The 26,688-nt window shown below is 38.3% G+C and overlaps 1 protein-coding gene across 3 annotated transcripts in view; it reads right to left on the bottom strand.

The window, feature by feature from the left end:
* LOC124789923 (ubiquitin carboxyl-terminal hydrolase 10-like) overlaps positions 1–26,688 on the bottom strand; it is a 138,502-nt gene that overhangs the window by 74,028 nt on the left and 37,786 nt on the right. For 2 of the 3 annotated variants that reach the window (XM_047257445.1, XM_047257444.1), the window contains exons 3-7: positions 24,131–24,244; positions 11,777–13,471; positions 7,419–7,623; positions 6,435–6,678; positions 2,908–3,012 (exon numbers count right to left, since the gene is read on the bottom strand). In XM_047257445.1, coding sequence (XP_047113401.1) covers positions 2,908–3,012; positions 6,435–6,678; positions 7,419–7,623; positions 11,777–13,471; positions 24,131–24,244 — 2,363 coding nt within the window. The remainder of the gene's footprint in view (positions 1–2,907; positions 3,013–6,434; positions 6,679–7,418; positions 7,624–11,776; positions 13,472–24,130; positions 24,245–26,688) is intronic. The other variant, XM_047257446.1, reaches the window with a different exon arrangement.

Genomic DNA, 26,688 nt, shown 5'->3' with positions numbered 1-26,688 from the left:
TGTTGGGAGAGTAGAGTCTGGGATAATGCATTTCATACCCCTAATGTTGTGAAAAGTATTCCATCCATTGATAATGGAGACAATGAAACCAACACCGCAAACAAATTTCACAAGCATGTTACAATTGGAACAGGCTCTTCAGTGTGGTAGACAGCTGACAGCTCCAGCTGCGAAGCTTTTTTTGCACAATAGCTCACGTAACGACTGCAAGTAAGTACTCACTCAATAACCTGAAAAAACAAAAATGAGCTCAGTGAAGTTATTTTGACTACTCTCATGACTGCAACAGCTAGGAAACGCTGGAGAGGTAAAATCAGTCAGAAGACTGAAAAGAGATTACAAGGCTCATGGTGGTTCGAAGAATGCTACAACGGCCGTACAGGATGATTAAAAATAAATTTCCTTTCCAGCATTACAGAACAGTGTGCAGATTTACAACAGTTCTGTTCATACTCTTTTCTTGTGTTAGCATTAGAGCTCCACTTAGCACCTCGTACCTCTATTCAATGTAATTTTCACACACATTGTGGAAAATAACACCCCCCCCCCCCCCAATCCCGTCCCAGGAGTGTTGGCACCTGCGTCACCAGTGACTCACGAGGCGAGCTGCGAAAGAACCAGTACAACTTTGTGGCATACCCTGTTGTCACTTCTTGTGATGTGGGGTAGGGGGAGTGGACAATCCTTTACTCTTCTGTTTGCACACCTATGGAGGAGGATTGTGCATGACCACAAGCTGGTGACTTGCCTTTCCTCAAGCATCTCCTCTTCCCCCTGCCCCTCTCACCCTCTTGCACTGAATCATATTATTTTTTCGTTCTTTTCTTTTCTTATGTGTAAGCTATATGTAAATTGAATGGGTTATAGACACCGACAAAGATAAATTAGTGAGTTGTTTTGTGGCAAGGATAACGTTTTGATACATCTGTATGAGACAAAATAAGAAATACTATCTTCAATTTATTAATCCCTGTATCTTCACCTTTTTGTTTTGATAAGTGGTAGGGTATGGATGTATGTTTGGATCCGTCGTACCAGCTTTGTTAAAAAATGTGTATTTCAACCATACATTAAAAGTGTTCTAAAAAGTTATTAGAAAAGCAAAATTTATTCACACATTGAAGAAGTCCACCCTTATCTGTTCGCCATTTTGCTCACTGCCGAGATCCTGCATCAAGAGGTTCAAGGCAGACAGGAGTAATTTGTGCGAACAGTGGAGGAGCAATCCTGCATCGACGTTGTCACAATCAAGACTGCACTCAATGGAATTAATGTGAATCAGTGCATAACACAAATTATGAAGACTGACCTTGAAAGCATTGATATTGAAGGTCTGCTGATACTGGCATCATCAGTTGAAGTTCACCCTGCATTCTGCACATATTCATAAATTACCTTTAAATTTCTTTCAACTATTCTTTCCAATTATTCCAGCAACTATTAATGAACAATTTCCATCCCCCCAGGAACACTCACTCACTCTCCTCTCAGTCACACCCCGGAACACTATTCATCATGTAATAGTTACATGGCACTAAAATGTGGTACACGTTTCATATTTGTTCCTAATCCATTTCATTTAACAACAAACATCAATTTTATACCGTTAATCACTATTTTTGACAGTCTGCAATTTTTACATCCCTTGCAATGTAGAAACCATTAGTACTAGAGAAAAAATGAATAAGACTTTTTTTAGGTTATTTAATGCAGTTTCATTTTGGACTGGGAAACATTTTCATTAAAAGTCATAGTTTGAGATATTCAAGGAAAACAAAAAATTGACTTTTAAAGGCTAGCACTCTGCTGGTCACGATTTTTAGTATGTTGTTCATCACACACACCCCTACCACTGCGACCAATTTTCCTTTGTTGAATGGACTGTTATAACTCTAAACTTACTGGCACATTTACACAGTAACATGAAGTAGGACCTTTTACGAATTCCAAAAATCTGCTCCACCTGGTCCTCTTCCAGTCAGAAAGCTACCTTCCTGGATGTCTGTCTCTTCTCTGATGACTACAACAGAAATCTCTACTCTTACAAACAATCCCCCCCTCAATACCTCAACTTCTACAGCAGTCATCTGTTAATATTTCAAGGTGTCCTTTATCTACAGGGAAATAAGATTTCTCTCAATGTTGAAAACCTTAGCAAAGCTTTTACAGACACAAGAACCTGCCCATGTATTCCAGAAACAGATACCATTGCTTCATGTAACAACAACAAAACAGTCGCCACATAAATAGGTAAATGACTTTATGCTTTCCTTATCACCTTATATCAGCAATGCTTTAAAAAATTCAGTGGCAGCACTTTTTTTTACCATGTTGTGCCTTATAATGAGGGACATCAGTCAACAATCCTACCCTCACTCACCAAATGGTATTCAGTTTCACAACCAATCCTTTTCCATCCTTATTCCACCCATGCAATTAAACCTTTTCTGCTAGAGATCATCCCTTATTGACAAATAAGATGCAGGACTTGGCTAATAGACTACCCCGTAATCTAGAATTGGGGTCCTGTGTCCAGCATTTTCTACACTGGCGAATAAAAAGTTTTTGTGATGTCTGCAATTTTTGAACTGATTCTGGGTTATTTGGCATTGCTAATTGCAAAAATGCCATCCATTTTGTTCTAGCAGCTCTAGTTTATGACCCACTGATTATATTATATGTTCTCTTACTCACTGCTTTATTTTTACACCATCAATTGTAAACTGATTGTTTGCATAATATTAATTTATTTTATCCAAGCTCTATTCATCACAACAACATGAATAGAGCTTGGATAAAAACCAATTATTATGATGCAATCAATCAGTTCACAAACTTTATATTTTATGTTATATTATACATTAGGTATTGTATTTGGAAATCACAATGTTTTCAGCATTGTCTTACCTTCCATGCTGTTTCATCTTCATCTTGACTTTGTCCTGCATCACCATTTGCAATATCGCCATTGCTCAGGTTTGTCTGGGAATTGTCTTGGACAAGTTTCATAAGCTGAAGGGAAGAGCACAACAAAATTAAAGAAAAGATTATGACTAGCTCACTGAACAAACTTGGTAAACCATTAGAAACAGCAAAAGTGCACCAATGATATCTGCAGTTCTTCCATTGCATGCTGCAATTGGCAATTCATTATACTTGGGTCATGGCCCAATCGTATAATCTTAGTTGACACAAATATTTGGCCATTTCTTCCAAATGTCACTATCTCCGAGGTTTTGTTTAGGTTGGGACCCAATAGCAATTTTAAATTGATGTGAGGGAAACAAGTAGCAACGCAATTTATAATCTTGGCAGTCACAAATATCTTGTCCCACATATAAATCACCTTACTAATTGGACTGTAATCACAGCTGATGTGCTGCAGATGCTCTACTTGAAGCAGAGATATTTGTTTTCTTTAATATTGTACATCTTTGGTGGGAACAATTACTATAACTACACTTAGTCGTCGGTTATTGTTGGTGGTTCTCACTTCGAGCAGACACACAAATTTATTCACTTATTGTGTGCGTATTGTGTTCTCTGCCTTACTGTCAAACCTAGAAAGTATATTCAAGTAACTTTCTCTTTTACTTTAGACCATTCATTTAGAAAATAACTGTATTTCATCAGTGGAAATCTTTAATTTCATTCTTTGGGACATAGTTGTCCCAATGTACCACAATGGTAATTTGTGTACTTGTTTTTGAATGTCATGAAATCGTTACTATTAGGTAAAAAAAAAAAGGAGCAGAATGGTATTTAAAATTTGGTTGAAAATATATTATCTTTCATTTTATTAAATAAGTGGAAAAAATTTGTACTGGTATAATTTCAAAACTGCTTTTAGGTCATGTGCTCCAGAAAAAGAAAATTTTTCATCACCAATGAAAGTGTTATGCAGATTTTGGAGGCTTGCAGTAGTGATGAAGAACATAATCTGTTACTGAATGAAGAAGATAAAATTTTTCTTGAAGGAGATATGGAAGATGAAAGACAACATGTTGTTATAGAAGATCTTGAAAAATAAATACGTAGCCCACCTAGCAAAAGAAGGCATATAGACAAAGTAAAAGAACCAAATGCTGAGGTACCTGATTCCCTTCCAGATTTACCAGAATTTAAATGGTCCAGAACTTACCAACCAAGACAGTTCAGTGATAACATGAACCATGAATTTGGGAAGTGCTTTTGTTTAGTGTCAGTGAAAATCGTGAAATGCCACAGCCATTTGAAAGTTTTTCTTCCAATATTGGCCTAAAAGATTTGGTGCATGATATATTACTTCCTGAAAGTATTCAGTACGCAGAACAACCAGGCAAGGCATTCGGCACAAATGAAGATGAAATCAAGGCATTTCTTGGTATGAACCTGGTAACGGGGCACTTTATTTTGCATACATTTAGAAGCTACTGGGCAACTGAACCCGATTTAGGTGTTCCTTAAGTAGCTCAGATTGTGCCACTACATCAGTTTGAAAAGATTCGAAAGTACTTACATTTTTCCAACAATGCAGATCAGTCAATAAAGGATGACTGCACATACAAAGTGAGACCTGTATTTACCCATTTGAACAAAACCTTCCAGGAATCTCTTAGTGCAACTAGGGCTCAATCTGTAGATGAGCATATGATCAGATTCAAAGGACGTAATATTATGTGACAGTATGCCAAAAATAAGCCAGTCAAATGGGGTTTCAAAATGTGGTGCAGATGTGATTCGGAAACAGGCTACCTATTTGAGTGTAATTTATACACTGGACGAAAAAAAAGAAAAAAAGAAAAAAAAAAGAAGAAAAAAAGAAAAAAACTGAAGTAGGGCTTGGTGGTGAGTCAATAGCTCTGCAACTGACAAAATCACTATCCAGACTGGGATGTGAAATTTACATAGCTTTGCAGTATCACCTTGGTTTACAAAATATCAGATCGTGTGGAACAGTGCGCACCAATCGTAAAAACATCCCAAAGACATTCCCTCCCGAGAAGGAAATGAAAAGAGGTGATTCATACAGTCTCAGTAGCAATGGTCTGACAATCCTCAAATGGATGGATAACAAGCCAGTTTTTCTACTGACTAATTTTATTTCCCCAATACCATGTAAGACAGTGAAGAGGCATCAGTCTGATTCTTCTGAAAAGAAGAATGTTCAGTGTCCTCTTATGATAAGAAAGTACAAGAAGTGGATGGGAGGGGTGGACCTTATGGACCAGAAGAAAGATCGGCAGGAAGGCAAAGATTAAGTATTACCTGAGAATTTTCTTTGATCTTCTTGACATTGGTGTAAACAATGCGTACGTAATATATTCAATTGGCAGAAGAATCAAATCAACACTATCATCCCTAGAGTTCAGACAATGCATTGCGAGAAATCTAATTGGAAATTATTCAAGCCGACAAAGGAATTTATCAACAGTAGTGAAAACATCAAGAAGGTTGCAGACCTGTTGCAATCCAGAGTCCAGAGCACAGAATGATAAAATCAGACATAAGGAAGAGATGTGTTCATTGTGCTTCAAAGTGTGTTGAAAATCGCACTTACAATATTTGTGAACAGTGTGGTGTTAGTTTATGCTTTACTGCAAGCAGAAACTGTTTTGCAGAATTTCACATCAAACAGACAACATACACGCAGTCTCTGTAATTTTTCGATGTATTAAGTGTAATGTGTTCTGTAAATGTCCTTTAAGGACCACAGGGACAAATATGTCCCACTTTTTTTTTTTTAGCAGTACAAATAAAAATGTTTGAAATAATAACATATTTTGTTTATAAAACCTCCAGTTACCACAGAGCACTTTAGTTTTCTTATGTACCCGAAAGGGTTAAGGACATTTATGTGCATTCGGCATTACAAATTAACAAAGTTACTGGCTAACCACATTTTACTATGATTGGTAACATTCACTTCCCATCACTCATTACGCGAACTGTAACCAACAACAACACCTGTACAACGAAAAAGCATTGGACAACATAAGTGCACTTTTACCTTGGAAACAAATATCTATTTTACATATTCAGGCATATATTCTTACTCTACTCTAGGCCCTTTCTCATAAATAAGTGTTCCAGATGTTTATATTAAAGCTATGTAGTTTTACTTCCATTCTTATCCATCTCACTTTGGTGGGTTGTAATAATTATGAAGTAACACAAACTTCAGTTCTTTCATCATAACACAAACTAATCAACAGGCTACACAAAGCACACATGAAAAAAGTTGTTAACTGTCACTCAAATGAGGACATATCATTAAGCCCGTAAAATTGACATAAAACACAAGGTAAACATCTGCTTGACATTGGAGGAGAAATAATTTTCTTAGTCTCCTGCCTCTGTAGCCACTCTTAATGAAAATTCAATTCAATGTGAGAGATTAATTTTTATTAACATAAACTGATTGCTATAAAAATGAATAATAAATTTTATCAAACCTCCTGCATCTCGTCATTCAGTGCATTGAGAAGGCAGCTTAAAAATTCTTCTGCATCTTCCTGACGACCTTCAACTTTGAAAGTATTACTTCGAATGCTATTTAACATCTTATAAATGTAGCTGGGTTCAAATGCAATGCCACTTTGTACTTCAATGGTACCATCATCCTTGCGTTGTGCCTTCTCTTTACGGCCCACACGGGAGGCGACAGGCATAGGTTGGAACTCATTTACAAACTGGACTCTGCAAATGCAAACTTCAAATCAAAACATGATCTAAATTTCTATGGGATCACTTAACATTACTTGTGTTATCAAAAACGCATACCCCACACAAACAATTTTTCACACTGGATTAGAAATAACTCTAATTTAGTATGTTATGAAAATGTCAAAAGAGAAAAAAAAAATTATTAGTTTAATTGAATGATGAAGTTACTGAAATATGTATACTTTCACTTCCTTAGCTACATGCCAAATTCTGTAGTTTACAGTAACTTCTTTTAAACCCTTCTTTCATTTTCATTTACATCAGGCTATTTAATTTCTCATTTACTGTGCGGCAGCCTACTTCCCAAAATTACTTTGTTACAAGATCAGAATTCAAATCCTATATGCTGCATACCAGCGAGTTTCTTTAACCCATCAGTCACAATGTTCAAGAATTTTAAGCAACCAGTTTCTTTCCTGGGTCACGATCTCCTCCCTCCTCCCCCCCCCCCCCCCCCCAAATAAATCACTAATTACTTCATGTGTTTTCTTATGGTTTTTACAGGAAAATATCATCTTTGTAACAAATAATATTTCTCTGAAAAGTACATCCACATCGAACATTAAAACTGAAATTTCATTTTCATTATCTATTGTGCAATTTTAATAACAAGAAGTAGAGACTCTGTCGCTTTAATCATTAACTTAGTCATTTGATGGTAAACAGAGCCAAATGGCAGACATAATTTGATAAATGTATTTCAGTGCACTCACATGCTATCAATTATAGGTGTAGAAGACGAACTCATCCTGTTTGTTGCTGATGGTATTGGTAGCGCCTTCATAAGATTGTAAAATGGAGGGCATGCCAACAGGGCTTGGAGAGTTGAATTGATGTAGCACCAATTGCTGCGATTTGTCAAACCACGTGGCTGGAGACTTATGGCACGGTGATCCAGCTGATACTGTGATAGGAATTCTAAACGAAATGCAACCACACATATAGAATGACTACATGAAATGCAGTTTACATATTCACCACTGATTATATGCAGCCTAAAAAATAATTATTATGTGAAAAATGAATTAAAAATGAATCAATTACTATGAAATATCACTTAAAAATTAACCATGATGTATTAGATTCAGTAGGAGGGTCAATCACGTACATGATTCTGAATCACTAATGATTCCTCTAAGTAAAGGATTATGCCGCACTGCAATATTGTACAGATTTCCACTGAGTGGATTTGCTCTGACAGTAGTGAAAAACTATTGTATTTTCAATACACTATGAGATCACACAAACCCCAAATGGAAGAAAACCTCAAGTAACATGTATTTGAGGTCATTAATCTAAGTGTAATAGCATAAAGTACACACAGCTCTCGTTCACAGCTGGAGTTGAGTGCATCAGATTTATGGAACCAAAATTTCGGTCTATTTTAGTTGAAAGTTAATGTTGATCTTGAAGGTTGGTTGCATGTTCTGTGAAGTAACACTGTAGTCACATGAATGCCACGAGAAACAAGAAAAATATTGTGTTGAAGTTACAATGGTTTTGTTTTTGACATTAAGTCTGGTCCACAACATACATACTCAGAGTATGTGAGCACATATAGGTAATGAAATTGGGCTTTCCGGAAGATACTTTGAGTCATTTATTAATTTTTTATTAATGAGCCAATGTGTCTTTCACTTACTGCGGTAAGTACTTGATACGAAGCTACGGAAGACTTAATCCTTTTGGCAACAACACAGGGTACAGCCATCATCAAAGTTACATTACTGCACTGTAACTATGGGTACAGACAACACTGTCCACTACAGACATAATATGGCTCATTTGTAGCTTTCTGATTTACTCGTAGTCTTTGTAACAGCACAAACAAATGGCTTTGGGTATAAGAATGTAAAACAGAATTCATACACAAGTTTTAGTCTCAGCTTTAGAGAACATACAAGTACTGATTCAAATGAAGTAGAAGGCAACAGAATTTGCTATTTTCTGAAATGTGACTGAAGTGATTCCAAGTTATGATCAAGGCACTACGATGTAGGTGACAGCTCGGGGGATCCCAAAATGCCACACAACAAAACAGGCCAACAAAATAAATATGGCACTATGACAGCAAAATGTGTAACTGACTGTGTAAAGACAAATGACAGAAACTGACGCAATCCTAAAAGTTATAGTCACAGCAACAAATCTGAAATAAGACTTTCACGTGCCATGACATCTGGAACAAAACTCAAAACTCAAATTCAGAAGTTGTTAACGAATTTCCACTTGGCACTACTTTTCCGACTCCACTTCATGGAAGCAGAATTAAGTAGAACTCTAGCAGACACTGCAACTAATTCAGGCAATGATAAACTATGTTGGTTTCTGTAACATTTGATAAGCTGATGGTAAATCTTTGCTCCCTCTGTTCTCATGTCACAGGCATGAAAATGAACGATCAGGCATGATTTGTCACAGAAAATCTGACACACAAGCTGTCAATGGAACAATAACAGTGAAACTACTCCAGATATCTCCACATTGCCAGCCATCCACAGAAACACATCATGGCCAACTGGATAAGCTGCTGCTGCTTAGGGGTCTCAGGAGACTAAATATCTACTGTCATCAGTCTCATTCATCCGTAGGACAGAATCTGTGCACCCAATATGTCCACACCAAATGTGTGAGAACATGTTTTAAATGTTTGTGTGGTGTGAATCTGAGGCAGGACATGGGTACCAGCCCAGCATTAACCTGATGGGATGTGGGAGATCACCCAAAAACAGCAACCAGGCTGGCTGGCTCACCAGCTCTCATTGTTAATACATGAAGAATATTCGATCTGGGTTAGGGTCATCTCACAGAGTTCCCCAGCACAAATATTAACATGTTTGGCAAACCAGAAGGGTAACTGATATTCTGTAACTGCTAGATAGGTTTCAAAGAGTATTTGTTCATAAATGAAATTTGTCCAATATAATCCATAAAAGAGAGAATGGGAAATCCAGGATGGAATAATGACGATATTATGGAAAGGATAGTTGCTACTCACCATACAGCAGAGCTGCTGAGTCACAGGCAGGCACAACAAGATGACTGTAAGCAAGTAAGCTTCTGGCCATAAGGGCCTTCACCAGAATTACACACACACACACACACACACACACACACACACAGTCTCTGGCCTCAGCAGTCAAGAGAATGTGTGTGACCACAGTCTCTTGACTGCTGAGGCCAGAGATTGTGTGTGTTCAATTCCGATGAAGGCCCTTTTGGTTGAAAGCTTACTTGCTTGTAGTCTTTTTGTCGTGCCCATCTGCAACTCAGCATCTGCGCTACATGGTGAGTAGTTAAAACTGTCCTTTTCGTAATATTCCCATGAAAGAGAGAGATTTTTATAAACATCAATTACAAATGCTCTTCAGGTATAGGGTACTGCTATAATTTTAAAGTATTTGCTGGAAGTTGACTCTTAAGACCATTGACGAAATTATGCCAACCCTCTAGACCAGTCCTTCTAATAAAAGGAAGAACTGATATGAAAATCAGCTAGTAATATGATTACTGTAGTATGTTTTGAATGATATTTACTTTCTATCAACTGTTCAGAAGATATCAGAATATGTGGAGAATACAACAAACAAAGAGCTGACATGCCTGAGAAGCATTTATCTTTTCATCCACTTATAACAAGCTATGTGGATTATCAAATTAACTTTCCAAGATACAGTCATGCTGAATGCAAATGCCACATACCACATATTGAACCTAGATCCAAAGAGCATGAAATTCACAAGTAACAGGAGAAAATTCCCCTAGGTGACTATCTTGCCAAGAAGCAATGCAATGAGCCACTTACACTTCAAGGAAAAAGCTGGAATTATTCTCCAGCGAAAACTAAGTCAACTGCAAACAGAACTGCTCCCTCTAGAAAATGTAAGGTCTGTTGCGATCATGGGCAACATGGAAATCTGTTTTTGAATTTTACAGAAGTTGCACTTCACACAGACAAATTCTTCATGGCACATCATACACACAATATCCGAAAATTTGTCACATTGCAAATTTCATTACTTAAACAGGAGGTGAATGGGTTAATAAACATATGCAATCAAAATCACTCTCTGGAAAGCTGATAAAGGGTTATAACTAATCACAAAAACAAATGACATTACATGGCTGAGAAATATCTACTGAGAGGCAGGGACCTACAGACAGACAGACAGACAGACAGACAGACAGACAGCAATAACTCAGTTCCAGAAGATCAAACTTCATGAACATTATTGCACCTATGGCAAGAAATGAATCTAATTTAAGTATTCATTTCAATTGAAAAAATACAATCCCTTGACAGCACATTTTCACACTATCTGAGAATACAAGTGTTGATCAACCCTCATACTGTTGTCTTCTGCATCTCTGTAAAACACAGATTAAATTTTCAGTTACCACTACCACATTTCAATTATGTAACTGACACAGGAAGTTCTTCAAAACATTCTGTGCATAGTGTAACAACTTCCTATGAGTTTCACAGTTATGAGTGGAAGTAACAATGCAGTATGAGCAAACATCTTCAAATTTAAAGCATACAACGTTTACAACCTAATACATTGGGCTTTTACATTTATTAACAAAAAACATACTACCATCTGCATTAATCTTATTCTAACAATCTTCTGCACCACCAGTACAAGTTTTGGCAATCTCGTGGTGTATATAACAATTTAAGTACACAGTATAATTATTCATCAAGTCTCTTAAGTTGTTTAAACAACAAACATATTTAACTTTGATTCTGAAACTTGTCACACTTAAAATTTAGTTTTATACAAATGAAAAGTAAATTTTTATTTCATTATATTTATTTGACTTACTCACACTAAGAGAAATTACATAATTTAAAACAAAGAGACATCATTTTGGCAGAAAATATCCTGTACTAAAACTTACAGTAGTAAAAGTTTTCAGAGTAAGCAGGACTGTGCGTCATCTGACATTAAGAGATGCAACACAGCTATATTAAACAAATCATTTCTGAACCATAACAATGAACAAAAATATCTTGCTGGTACACTATATTATGTTGGCCTACGTATCAGTATTTTATTTTGGTGCCTACCTCCCAATCTGTAGAGGTGAGGATTATCTGCAGCAGACTTTGTGAGCTGAGGAAAGTTTTTGGTATCAACAGCAGGTGCTGGAGCATCCATTAACGGTTGAGAATCTTGAGCTTTATAGCTGGAAATTGGACCATCAGCTGAAGCCATCAACTCACTCTGGAATGGCCGTACAGTTGCACGTGGCTTTGGTGTTCCAGTAATTACAGTGTTCGTAAGTGCAGCTGCTGAAGGAGAGCTGTGCCAGTTTTGACTGAAAAGACTGGCCCATGACCGTCCAGAGCCAGGTGTTGAGGCTTGGTTTACTTCATCACTATTGATAAGAGCTGCTGTCGTGTTCACTGCAGTACGCCTTGGAATCTGAGCAGCAGTAGTAGTAGTAGTATCAGCAGCACTGGGTAACTTTGTAACAAGGGTCTCTTGAAAAGAACCAGATGATTTTGGAGGACTATCAGGTGACAAGTTATTTGTTTTGGCCTTAGTATCAACTAAAACCGGTTCTTGTTGAGCAGTAGCACTGTTTTCAACTCTCACAGTCTCAACAGTCTCACTGCTCGCAACAGTTGGTGTTTCACTTTTGTTGATAACTGTACTGTTTCCATCACTGTCTCTCCTATCAACTAGGGTAGATGTTTCATTTTCCTCTTCTGCAAATGCATTGCCACTGTGTTCCTTTCCATCACCAGAAAAATTGTGGGTTTGATTTTCCGGTAAACTCGACGATTCTGCGTTAACTACAGAGAATGAAGAATCATACAATGGGGTAACCTGTAAACCTTCACTAGGAATAGTTTCTGGTGTTTGATTATATTCAGTAGTCTCTTGCTCATTCAAATCTGAAATTACAGAGTTTGTAGTTACTGGCTCCACAACTGGAACTGAAGACGGTTCAACACAGTACCCATCCGTTGATCGTTCATCTCTAACTGTTTCTGTAGGGAAGCTGATTGCTTCAACTGTTTCCGTAGGATGTTGCTGTGATACATCTGTACCATACACAACTGGTGCCGCTGTAGCAGGTTGCTGATGAAAAGGAGGGTACACGGGAGCAGGATATACTGGCATAAAAAAATGTGTTCCGGGAGCTGCATGCTGAGACGGCGTATGTTCTGGAGCCTGGTAGTAAGTAAATGGATGCACAAACGGGATTACTTGATAAGATGCACCACCGGGGGAAGTATCTGGCTGCACATCATGCCCACGAAACTGATGCTGAATTTCCTGTCTCCTACTGGCAGATCCAACTTTTCCTGGTTTTTGGCGCCTTCCTGAACTGCTAGTACTGTCTCTTGGTGTGCTATTGACATCTTGTACTTGGTAAGCTTGCTGAGGAGGTATGTGCCTACCATATGGTGGGGTATTGTAACCATGCACATTAACATTAGTTGTCAAATTGCTGACAAAAACATTAGGAATATGTGGAGCAACCATCTGATAAACTGTTGTCATAGCAGGGGCTGGTACAGTCACTGATGATGGGGGAGGAGGTATGGGCACTACAGAACCAGGTGGCTGAGGATGGGGCAAGGCAGTGTGGTACGGTGACTGTGCTGGTGGTGAAGTCACATGCTGGGGTGAATGATCCCGAACATGGTGATGCAATGCCGGTGCAACAGCTGCTACAGGGTTCGGGATAGCAGTTTCTTGTGCAGCAGCTGCTGCTGCTGCGGCTGCTGCAACAGCAGTGGATTCAACCTCTGAAAAATGAAACCAAACTTTAATACAATTTACTGAGTAAAACACTTAAACAGTACCATACACAATAAATGATTGTCACAATACCAAATGTATAGCATACAAGTGAGAAAAAATAATATCATCATTATAACACACACAAACTGGCTAAATGCTGTTTGCTACTGAACCTATAATTCATGTGAATTAAGTATGTGCTATGAAGCATTTATATGACTAGTTTTCAGAACACAATTAGGCCATGATTATGTGGAATCAGCAACTGCAGCGGAATATTCACATCTAACAGTTTCTGCAGTACTGGATAAATCATTCCTATGCCCAATGTACTAACATCTGAGATTTGCACTAGGTCTTGATATGCACTCAAACTTAATCCTGTTTTACACAAGCAGCTTTCTGGTCCAAACTGACTGCTCTAAGTGTGTGCACCTTTTGTAAGTCAGTATCCAAACACTACGCTATGAGCTTATGATGTGGAGTTTTAAATTTCAATTATGCTGCACACCACACAAGCACAGAAACAGTGGCCAATGGCAGTGTCTGCCAACATCTAAAGTTACTCCGGCCAATCTTACTTCCATTAAAAAAATGTGCTTCTGCATCTTCCTAACTTTACTGTGTTGTTTGCTCTGTTATAGTGACACACTGATAGGTTACACATGGTCCTAGCACTTTTTTCTAATATTCTCCTACAAGAGAGACGATCTCTGAAAGAAATAAAGTTCTTACACTTTACAGGAAAAGGCTGCATTATACATGAATAAAACCATTCACAGATAAATGTATTTTAATGACAAATTATCTGAAAAATGAAAAACATCAGAATTATTTGATGACAAAAATAATTTGTTATGTTTATTAGCAATTAGCAAGAAAATAAGATACAAAGGATAAAGCAAAAAAAAGCACTATTTATTGTGTTCTAAACACTGTTTGACGTATTTGAAAGTACATATTTCCCCGAGCAAATAAATGTATATATTCCGAAATGTCTGGGCAACACTTTTCCCATTCTTTTAGATCTCAGGAGTGTAATTACCACACAACCTTTGACAAGAACTTCTACTATGAATTCTGCTGTGGTCAAGAAGACTATCATCATTACTTGTTCCTACATTTTGTTGTTATAGTTCGATTTTTTCATAGAATAATCCTTCGTAACTTCATTTTCACATTCTGCTAAAATGCACACCAGACACCTCTCACACCATACACAATTTAGGCACTGATGTGTAACCGAAAATGACCACTCGAAACAGCCAAGATACAGTACAGGAATAAAATGCCAGAGGCCCTGCAGTAGACTCACTCATCTTGAGTAGCCAATCGCCACACAGTTTATAGTTAAAAGGGGCTTTACACAAAATAATAAAAACTTTTGCTATGGTCTTTAGCATCCTTGTGATAATCTGGTTTTAAATTTTTAGCTACTTAGTTAATTTGTAATCTTACATTTCCAGCTGAGTCCTTCATTACCCTTGTTTATAGAGGCACTATACATGAATAACATACGTAGGACATGCAGAGACAGTGTATCCTGGGGTATCACAGAAAATTATGAAAAGTCTGTATATAGGATGGGGCAACAATTTTACCCCATTTTAACAGATATTTCAGGTGTGATTGTGTTTGGTGCTGCTGCATCCAGAGCAGTAAGACTGGATGTTGCTGTGGATAACTACTTCAAACTGAACAACACAATGTAATCTGTAGATGCGCGAAACTTCTGGTACTGTGTTATCTTAACTTCACTCTCTTATTTAAAGGTAAACCCACCAAAAATAAAACATGATAGAGAATAACAAATTCTGGGTTAGCCTATGTTTGGTCATTGTGCAACCTTTGGCGGGTAATTATGTCAATTAAAATTATACAAGACAGAAATCTTACTAATCTGCTTCTATTTGAATGATTATAAAGCTATAATTACATCATTTAAAAATCTGATTAGTTGATAGTAGAATATATAATGGCACATAACTAATAACTTCACAGCTTTTGGAGATTATGGTTGCTGTTTGCAGAATGTGTTAAAAGTTCAGTTAACAGAAATGGCTAAACTACACTCTCAACTCAGTTTAAGGCATCTATTCTTTTTGTTATGTTATTCTATAACTTAATACTTTAAGCATCAAATAAAAGCACATGTTTAACATTTTCCCTGGTTTAGAAATTTTTTCTAGCATTCAAGGAAATCCAGTAGTACATTGCCTACATGGAAATTCTTAAATCTTCCACTGGCATGTATAAATGTTGTTCTATGCCATTCCCCAGGTGCCGTGGACATGTATATGCATGCCTCTTGGGTTTTCCTAAATTGCAGAGGACCTCTGCAGGTGTTCTCCCAGATATAAAACCCAATAACTCGAGAATGAGATGAGACACTGTTCTTCTCTCATATTAAATAAAATTTCCATATCTTATTAACATTTCATTCGCTGCAATGTATGAGCTGAAACCAACCACATGCAAAAGTTTACAGAGTAGGTTCTTACCTCTGCAAAATTTAATGCAATGTTTTACTTAATTTGACGTTGCACAGTATGATGGATAACGGAAATAAGTTCAGTTCTTTATTGAGTGAAGGTCTCTCTCACTAACAAGGGAACCTCCCCATCGCACCCCCCTCAGATTTAGTTATAAGTTGGCACAGTGGATAGGCCTTGATAAACTGAACACAGATCAATTGAGAAAACACAAAGAAGTTGTGTGGAACTACGAAAAAAATAAGCAAAATATACAAACTGAGTACTCCATGGCCACATAGGCAACATCATGACAATGTGAGCTCAGGAGCGCCGTGGTCCCGTGGTAGCATGAGCAGCTGCGGAACGAGAGGTCCTTGGTTCAAGTCTTCCCTCGAGTGAAAATTTTACTTACTTTATTTTTGCGTAGTTATTATCTGTCCGTTCGTTCACTGACCCCTCTGTTCACTGTAATAAGTTTAGTGTGTGTGTTTTGCGACCGCGTCGCAAAACTGTGCGATTAGTAGACGAAAGGACGTGCCTTTCCAATGGGAACAGAAAACATTTGATCGCAAGGTCATAGGTCAACCGATTCCTCCACAGGAAAACACATCTGATATATTCTATACGACAATGGTGACGGCATGTGCATCACATGACAGGAATATGTTGTCGACCCACCTAACTTGTACACTTGGCGAATGGGTAAAAAGATTCTTCTACCTTGCCCGATTTAGCTTTTCTTGTGGATGTGATAATCACTCCCAAAAAAGTGATGAAAACATAAGAGTTTGTCACATAAACTGAAAATAAAAAATTAAACGTTTTACTCTATGGAAGACTTGAACCAAGGACCTTTCGTTCCGCAGCTGCTCACGTCACCACGAGACCACTGTGGTCCTGCGTCCCCAGTGTCCTTGATGTTGCCTATCTTTCCATGAACTACTCAGTTTGTATATTTTGCTAATTTTTTCACAGTTCCACACAACTTCTTCCTGTTTTCTCAATTGATCTGTGTTCAGTTTTTCAAGGCCTATCCACTGTGCCAACTTATAACTAAATCTGAGGGGGGTGCGATGGGGAGGTTCCCTTGTAAGATGGGCACAACTCAAATTTTCTCACCTAACAGTTTTGTAAGATCAGATGAGAATTATCTCATATTAACCAGAACACTATCGCTCAGCACTGGCACCAGCATTTGGTGACCAATACTGCTGTAACAAAAGGTGCCTCAGCACGGACTGCAGACAGCAAGTCTGTAGCATTGAAAGGATTAAGTTGTTCACATCCACAATAAACTGTAGATCTCTCATAGCTGACTAAATAAATTTGTTTTCAAATAGAAGAAAATCAAGGATGTATCATTTTGTCAGATTGTGGAATGCATACTAACCTTAACATTAATTACTTCAGTTACCACAGATTGTTGATCATGGGAGTGTAACTCTGACGATGTGCTAGAAACGTAAGGATGATAAATGGTTCACTGTTTCATTTTTAAGGGGCAGACGCAGAGACCATATCAATTAAAATGCTACATAATTGTGAAAGAAGTTATACTTTGGAATTCATTATAACTAGCACACAAAATTTTGATAATCTACATTAATTTTGTCATAAAAATGAAAGGTTGCAAGCTGAAGTGTCTTATCAGAAGCTACAGAGTGATGAGACGCAAAATGATTCGTAATATGTATGACTTGTGTTAGGTTGCTGTGTAAGTTTGTAGAGTTTTCACTTTGCTTGTTGGTATTCCAGTTGCTGTGGGTTTAGTTATCGATTGTCATTTTATGTTTGTAGTTCACTGTAGTTCTTCTTTTGAGAGATCAGGCACGTAATACAAATGCAGAAGTGGCACTCTTATCCTCTACACCAGGTTGGCAATGCCAACTAGATACCCGTTTATTGGGATGTGCATAGTATTATGGCAGTATCTCACTGAGAACAACTGAAAACAAAAAACAGAACTGCCTTGACACTAGCAGTTAGTGCAGATGGACTAGAGCTAACCCCTACAATTCCCAGCAACACAAATCTTGGCATATGGAAAGCTTTTCAGAGTGAATACTATTTTGCTGCCAAGGGAGACTGGACGATAATAGAACTGAATTTTGGTTGCGTGGCTACTATTGGGACACAAGGGAGAGGCTCAGGCATGTCAAACAAATCTGACTCGTGTGTAACAAGTCATCTGTATACCACCTGCTATGAAAGGCTCACAAATGAAAAAAATCAATACATAACTGAGCATTCTTAATCATCATATATGTGATCCAGAAACATTATCCAATAAATCAATAAACTTGAGATTTAGGAGCGGTATTTGATTCCTATAAGCACCATGTAATTCCCCCCCCCCCCCCCCCCCCCCCCCCATTAAATCTGCATTTTTTTCTCCTGTGTTTTTTTCTCTCCATACTGAAATTGGTGGCAATGGGAAGGTTAATAAGATAAATAAATCAATTATTAATAACAATATATGTAACTAAACATCTCAAACAACTTGGATTAATGATGAATTGAAGTTTTAATCCAAGTCGTATTCAAAAGTATGTGAATTATTTAATTGTATCTAAAAACAGGAGAAAGAAAACTGGCGTTCTACGGATCGGAGCGTGGAATGTCAGATCCCTTAATCGGGCAGGTAGGTTAGAAAATTTAAAAAGGGAAATGGATAGGTTAAAGTTAGATATAGTGGGAATTAGTGAAGTTCGGTGGCAGGAGGAACAAGACTTTTGGTCAGGTGATTACAGGGTTATAAATACAAAATCAAATAGGGGTAATGCAGGAGTAGGTTTAATAATGAATAAAAAAAAAATAGGAGTGCGGGTTAGCTACTACAAACAGCATAGTGAACGCATTATTGTGGCCAAGATAGACACAAAGCCCATGCCTACTACAGTAGTACAAGTTTATATGCCAACTAGCTCTGCAGATGAAGAAATTGATGAAATGTATGATGAGATAAAAGAAATTATTCAGGTATTGGAGGGAAACGAAAATTTAATAGTCATGGGTGACTGGAATTCGTCAGTAGGAAAAGGGAGAGAAGGAAACATAGTAGGTGAATACGGATTGGGGGGAAGAAATGAAAGAGGAAGCCGCCTTGTAGAATTTTGCACAGAGCATAACTTAATCATAGCTAACACTTGGTTCAAGAATCATAAAAGAAGGTTGTATACCTGGAAGAACCCTGGAGATACTAGTAGGTATCAGATAGATTATATAATGGTAAGACAGAGATTTAGGAACCAGGTTTTAAATTGTAAGACATTTCCAGGGGCAGATGTGGACTGACCACAATCTATTGGTTATGACCTGTAGATTAAAACTGAAGAAACTGCAAAAAGGTGGGAATTTAAGGAGATGGGACCTGGATAAACTGAAAGAACCAGAGATTGTACAGAGTTTCAGGGAGAGCATAAGGGAACAATTGACAGGAATGGGGGAAAGAAATACAGTAGAAGAAGAATGGGTAGCTTTGAGGGATGAAGTAGTGAAGGCAGCAGAGGATCAAATAGGTAAAAAGGCGAGGGCTAATAGAAATCCTTGGGTAACAGAAGAAATATTGAATTTAATTGATGAAAGGAGAAAATATAAAAATGCAGTAAATGAAGCAGGCAAAAAGGAATACAAACGTCTCAAAAATGAAATCGACAGGAAGTGCAAAATGGCTAAGCAGGGATGGCTAGAGGACAAATGTAAGGATGTAGAGGCTTGTCTCACTAGGGGTAAGATAGATACTGCCTACAGGAAAATTAAAGAGACCTTTGGAGAGAAGAGAACCACTTGTATGAATATCAAGAGCTCAGATGGAAACCCAGTTCTAAGCAAAGAAGGGAAGGCAGAAAGGTGGAAGGAGTATATAGAGAGTTTATACAAGGGCGATGTACTTGAGGACAATATTATGGAAATGGAAGAGGATGTAGATGAAGACGAAATGGGAGATAAGATACTGCGTGAAGAGTTTGACAGAGCACTGAAAGACCTGAGTCGAAACAAGGCCCCGGGTGTAGACAACATTCCATTAGAACTACTGACGGCCTTGGGAGAGCCAGTCATGACAAAACTCTACCATCTGGCGAGCAAGATGTATGAGACAGGTGAAATACCCTCAGACTTCAAGAAGAATATAATAATTCCAATCCCAAAGAAAGCAGGTGTTGACAGATGTGAAAATTACCGAACTATCAGTTTAATAAGTCACAGCTGCAAAAATACTAACGCGAATTCTTTACAGACGAATGGAAAAACTGGTAGAAACGGACCTCGGGGAAGATCAGTTTGGATTCCGTAGAAATGTTGGAACACGTGAGGCAATACTAACCTTACGACTTATCTTAGAAGAAAGATTAAGAAAAGGCAAACCTACGTTTCTAGGATTTGTAGACTTAGAGAAAGCTTTTGACAATGTTAACTGGAATACTCTCTTTCAAATTCTGAAGGTGGCAGGGATGAAATACAGGGAGCGAAAGGCTATTTACAATTTGTACAGAAATCAGATGGCAGTTATAAGAGTCGAGGGGCATGAAAGGGAAGCAGTGGTTGGGAAAGGAGTGAGACAGGGTTGTAGCCTCTCCCCGATGTTATTCTATCTGTATATTGAGCAAGCAGTAAAGGAAACAAAAGAAAAATTTGGAGTAGGTATTAAAATCCATGGAGAAGAAATAAAAACTTTGAGGTTCGCCGATGACATTGTAATTCTGTCAGAGACAGCAAAGGACTTGGAAGAGCAGTTGAACGGAATGGACAGTGTCTTGAAAGGAGGATATAAGATGAACATCAACAAAGGCAAAATGAGGATAATGGAATGTAGTCAAATTAAATCGGGTGATGCTGAGGGAATTAGATTAGGAAATGAGACACTTAAAGTAGTAAAGGAGTTTTGCTATTTGGGGAGTAAAATAACTGATGATGGTCGAAGCTGAGAGGATATAAAATGTAGACTGGCAATGGCAAGGAAATCGTTTCTGAAGAAGAGAAATTTGTTAACATCGAATATAGATTTAAGTGTCAGGAAGTCGTTTCTGAAAGTATTTGTATGGAGTGTAGCCATGTATGGAAGTGAAACATGGACGATAACCAGTTTGGACAAGAAGAGAATAGAAGCTTTCGAAATGTGGTGCTACAGAAGAATGCTGAAGATAAGGTGGGTAGATCACGTAACTAATGAAGAGGTATTGAATAGGATTGGGGAGAAGAGAAGTTTGTGGCACAGTTTGACTAGAAGAAGGGATCGGTTGGTAGGACATGTTTTGAGGCATCAAGGGCTCACAAATTTAGCATTGGAGGGCAGCATGGAGGGTAAAAATCGTAGAGGGAGACCAAGAGATGAATACACTAAGCAGATTCAGAAGGATGTAGGTTGCAGTAGGTACTGGGAGATGAAGAAGCTTGCACAGGATAGAGTAGCATGGAGAGCTGCATCAAACCAGTCTCAGGACTGAAGACCACAACAACAACAACAACAACAACAACATCTAAAAACAAAGATGATGTGACTTACCAAACGAAAGCGCTGGCACGTCGATAGACACACAAACAAACACAAATATACACACAAAATTCTAGCTTTCGCAACCAACGGTTGCTTCGTCAGGAAAGAGGGAAGGAGAGGGAAAGACGAAAGGATGTGGGTTTTAAAGGAGAGGGTAAGGAGTCATTCCAATCCCGGGAGCGGAAAGACTTACCTTAGGGGGAAAAAAGGACGGGTATACACACGCGCATGCGCGCGCGCGCGCACGCACACACACACACACACACACACACACACACACACACACACAACACACACACACACACACACACACACACACAAGCAGACATATTAAAAGGCCTTTTAATATGTCTGCTTGTGTCTGTATGTGTGTGTGTGTGTGTGTGTGTGTGTGTGTGTGTGTGTGTGTGTGTGCGCGCGCGCGTGCGCGCGCGAGCGAGTGTGCGCGCGCGAGCGAGTGTGCGCGCGCGAGCGAGTGTATACCCGTCCTTTTTTCCCCCTAAGGTAAGTCTTTCCGCTCTCAGGATTGGAATGACTCCTTACCCTCTCCTTTAAAACCCACATCCTTTCATCTTTCCCTCTCCCTCCCCCTTTCCTGACGAAGCAACCGTTGGTTGCGAAAGCTAGAATTTTGTGTGTATATTTGTGTTTGTTTGTGTGTCTATCAACGTGCCAGTGCTTTCGTTTGGTAAGTCACATCATCTTTGTTTTTAGATATATTTTTCCCATGTGGAATGTTTCCCTCTATTATATTCATGAATTATTTAATTGGATAGATAAAGAATTTACTCACCAAGCACCAGCAGCAGAACACACACACAAACATTGCCATATTTGGCAAGCTTTCGGAGCCAGGTCCGTCCTCGTCCCATCAGCAAGTCTCTCCTGACCCGCGATTCTGGGTGACTTTCCCGAAATCTACCCCTTTCCTAGACCTCTTCAGTCCTTTTCCTTCACCCTTCTTCCTTCCCCTTCAACCCTTCTGCCTGACGAAGGAGCCACTGGCTCCAAAACCTTGTCAATTACAACAGTATTTTGTGTGTGTGTTCTGCTTCTGCCTGGTGAGTACAGTTTTTACCAATCCAATTAAATAATTTTGTCAAGTATGTGAATTAGGTTGATATTAATGGAGATTTAATTAAAGTGGGAGATATACTTATTGCATATAAAATTCTCACTGATCAATATCGCCTATTTTCAGCTAATTTTCCTCATCCATTTATGACCTGACATCTCAACAATCAATATAATACTACCATGGAAATGGAAATGAGCGTTTGGTGTCAATGGCCGGGAGGCCTCTTGCGGGGCAGGTCCAGCCACCTTGGTGCATGTCTTATTACATTCGACGCCAGATGAAATGATGACAAAGACAACACAACACCCAGTCCCTGAGCACGGAAAATCCCCGACCCAGCCGGGAATCGAACCCGGGCTCATAGGACGGCAATCTGTCACGCTGACCACTCAGCTATCGGGGCGGATAACACTACCATGAGATGGATATATTCATACATCCCAATTATCTCCTGCCAAAACTACTTGCCTGCTCCATCTACCTGCAATCAAGACACACCTCTCCCTTTGTACATCTGAACTGACTAGCGCACGCACGCGCGCACACACACACACACACCAGCAATAATTTTAGGGGAAAAAATACGGAGAGAGAAATCATATGTGAGATTAATGAGTACAAAATACAGAAGCCTAAAAATTAAATGTTTCTATTTTTGATCACAAATAATAATGAAATGCAATCATATCAAACTTTATTCATAATAACCATGATGGCCATGTTTCTCGTATTTTCATTATAATACAACTTAACAGATGTACAGAAAACATAGTTCATTCTTTGCTATCCATGTCCGTTACTTGTGAGGTACTGCATATTTTTTGGGGTACTGCATATCACAATTCTGGTGGCACCATTTCTTCAAAAAGAAACTCTGCACTTTTTTCTGAGTAAAAATAAATAACATGCAAGGAAGACTACAGAACAAATGAAAAGAAGCCATCAAATTCACCAGTAGAGAACACTTCACACACAAGGAATGTTTTAGCAGAACAAACAGTATTACTTCAATACTGATTTTGCTAAATTCAACCCATAAGCTTTTTAGAAACACTACATATTCTCTATAGTACTTACGAGAATGCATGATAGAGCAGTGAATTTCAAAGTGCCGACTGTATTGCAAATTTACGTGCAATTACTAGTTCAAATCATCATGCAACTATCCAAAATGTTTAAGCAGATTAAAATAAGTTTCTAGTTTACTACGGAAGAACAAACACAAAACGAAATATCCAGAAAAGCTGGAACAAGCAAACAGAAGTTCTAGTACCTGTGGCAAATATTCATAAGAAAAGCTGATATACAATCTTTAAGAGGGAATTTATCAATGCCTATATTATCAGTTTCTACTATCAAGTTCCATTCTTTAAACAGTGATAAGAAAGAAGACTGAAGAAACGAAAACAACACACACACACACACACACACACACACACACACACACACACACACACACACACACACACACACACCTTAAGAATGTTACATGCAATGGGAAGTTTGAGGCATCAAATAACAAACCACTAGCCCCAGACACTCAAACCCCTCTCACAAAAAATCCCTAGAAAGCCAAATCAAGGTACCATTCAGGAACGTAGCATTACTGGCAAGTTACCTGTTACCGGCACCAGTGGCAGTGTTGGCACACCAAGTGTGGCCGGACCAGAAGTAAAGAGTGGTTGGGGGAGAAAGACACCCTGTAGAGTGGGGTGAGGAATAGAAGCCACAGCTGGATGCAATCAATAAAGACAAGAATTATTAAATGTGGAAAAATAGTGTAATAGTCAGGTAATTAAGGTGATATTTATTTACTTCCTAAATCAGTCATACAACACACATGAGCAAAAGGATAAATCTAAGTATGTAACACATAAATATGTAACTCATTCATCACCATAAACAACATACTATATGAATTGTACACAAAAAGCATTAAGGATCGTAAGTACATCCATGCACAGCATGTGACGACAAGAGTGGAAATAAAGGGATCTCAGATATTTCAGTAAGGGTTCTATCCTAGAGTATTACATTTCTTCTCCCTGTAACTTTTTTGCACCTGAGTGAACAATTCTACTTTATATTGTAACAACATAAATCAGAATATATTGCTACTCGCCATATACAGAAGGTGTTGCATGGAAGTAACACACATTTAAAAGTAGCGCAGCTGGGTAAGTTACTAGACAAATTCCTTTCTCATGTGACACACACACACACACACACACACACACACACACACACACACACACACACACACAGAGAGAGAGAGAGAGAGAGAGAGAGAGAGAGAACTTTTTGTTGGAGAGATTGAAGGCAGGCATGCGCACTTTCTCCTATTTCCTTCATCTGAAGGGCTAGCTTATTCAACTTGTAAATGTACATGTCCACACTCTAAGTGGTAACAATCTACACTAGTTAATATTGGTATTCCATCTCAAATTATCCCACTACTTTATACTTTCATACTGATATGGAAACACACAGTATACTATACACTGATTATAAGTGATAATTGGTTATTGGGGGTCAGACTCAAACATAGACACTAGACAAATAGGCAGTATGCTGTATTTTGAGTCACCTGACTACATCTCAAAGGCCACACATCAGTTTCAATTTTCTGGTGGATTTTATCCACTTCTCCCAAATCCTACCAAAGCACATAAATGAACTTGCTCCTAACTGAGAATAGATACAGTCAAGACTTGATTACAATTATGTATTTGTAGAAGTTGTCTACAGAGACTGGAAGCGTGTAGCACTGAGGGACAAATTCTCTTTTTTTAAAAAGGCTGTCCCAGAAAATCAGTACCAAATGATAGTTTCTTGTTGGGTGTCACACCATTTGGAGACGATGTATGTACTTACACGTTACTCATGTATTCATACAACCTACATTTAAAGCATGCTGTTATGCTTTTGACATTCTGCAGGCAGTCAAACATACCATTGTTGACAGCACTGCTTAGGGCGATCTTCAAACAAGAAAGCTGCCATATGAATTTGTGAGATGTTTATGTCCCTTCAGCAAGTATGTGGCCCAGTGTTTTACTATATCCTCAAGATACTCGTAGTATTAATCTTGAGAGTCACAACTGAAAATTCAGCATGTGTTCAAAAGAAAAGCACCTTTTGCATGCTGCACATTAACTTTTTTTACTTATCTTGTGTACCTAGGCGGGTTTCACCTTAATTACAAGGCATCTTCAGTGTGTATCCTGAAATATCACACAATTTTTTTGTTTGCACATATCGGTTATCTTTTGCACTTATAGGTTATAGATCTAAACTAGTTCACTGAGATTTTTACAATAAAGTGGACAGTGCACTTACAGATCAGCATCTAATTCATTATTTCTAAGCCAAACAGTTTTCTCTCTCGTGGCAAACTGGTTGAAAGTTGAACTTTCCTTTTTGTCACTGTTTTCAACGTATAGCAATTTAAGCGACATTTGTGTGTGTTTAGTGTCAATTTGTACAGAAACCAGATGGCAGTTATAAGAGTCGAGGGGCATGAAAGGGAAGCAGTGGTTGGGAAAGGAGTGAGACGGGGTTGTAGCCTCTCCCCGATGTTATTCAATCTGTATATTGAGCAAGCAGTAAAGGAAACAAAAGAAAAATTCGGAGTAGGTATTAAAATCCATGGAGAGGAAATAAAAACTTTGAGGTTCGCCGATGACATTGTAATTCTGTAAGACAGCAAAGGACTTGGAAGAGCAGTTGAACGGAATGGACAGTGTCTTGAAAGGAGGATATAAGATGAACATCAACAAAAGCAAAACGAGGATAATGGAATGTAATCAAATTAAATCGGGTGATGCTGAGGGAATTAGATTAGGAAATGAGACACTTAAAGTAGTAAACGAGTTTTGCTATTTGGGGAGTAAAATAACTGATGATGGTCGAAGTAGAGAGGATATAAAATGTAGATTGGCAATTGGAAGGAAATCGTTTCTGAAGAAGAGAAATTTGTTAACATCGAGTATAGATTTAAGTGTCAGGAAGTCGTTTCTGAAAGTATTTGTATGGAGTGTAGCCATGTATGGAAGTGAAACATGGACGATAACCAGTTTGGACAAGAAGAGAATAGAAGCTTTCGAAATGTGGTGCTACAGAAGAATGCTGAAGATAAGGTGGGTAGATCACGTAACTAATGAGGAGGTATTGAAT

Source organism: Schistocerca piceifrons, chromosome 3, assembly GCF_021461385.2.
Source record: "Schistocerca piceifrons isolate TAMUIC-IGC-003096 chromosome 3, iqSchPice1.1, whole genome shotgun sequence".
Taxonomy (NCBI): Eukaryota; Metazoa; Arthropoda; class Insecta; order Orthoptera; family Acrididae; genus Schistocerca; species Schistocerca piceifrons.
The sequence above is the reverse complement of the archived record's forward strand: the minus strand, read 5'-3'. Positions and strand labels throughout refer to the sequence as shown.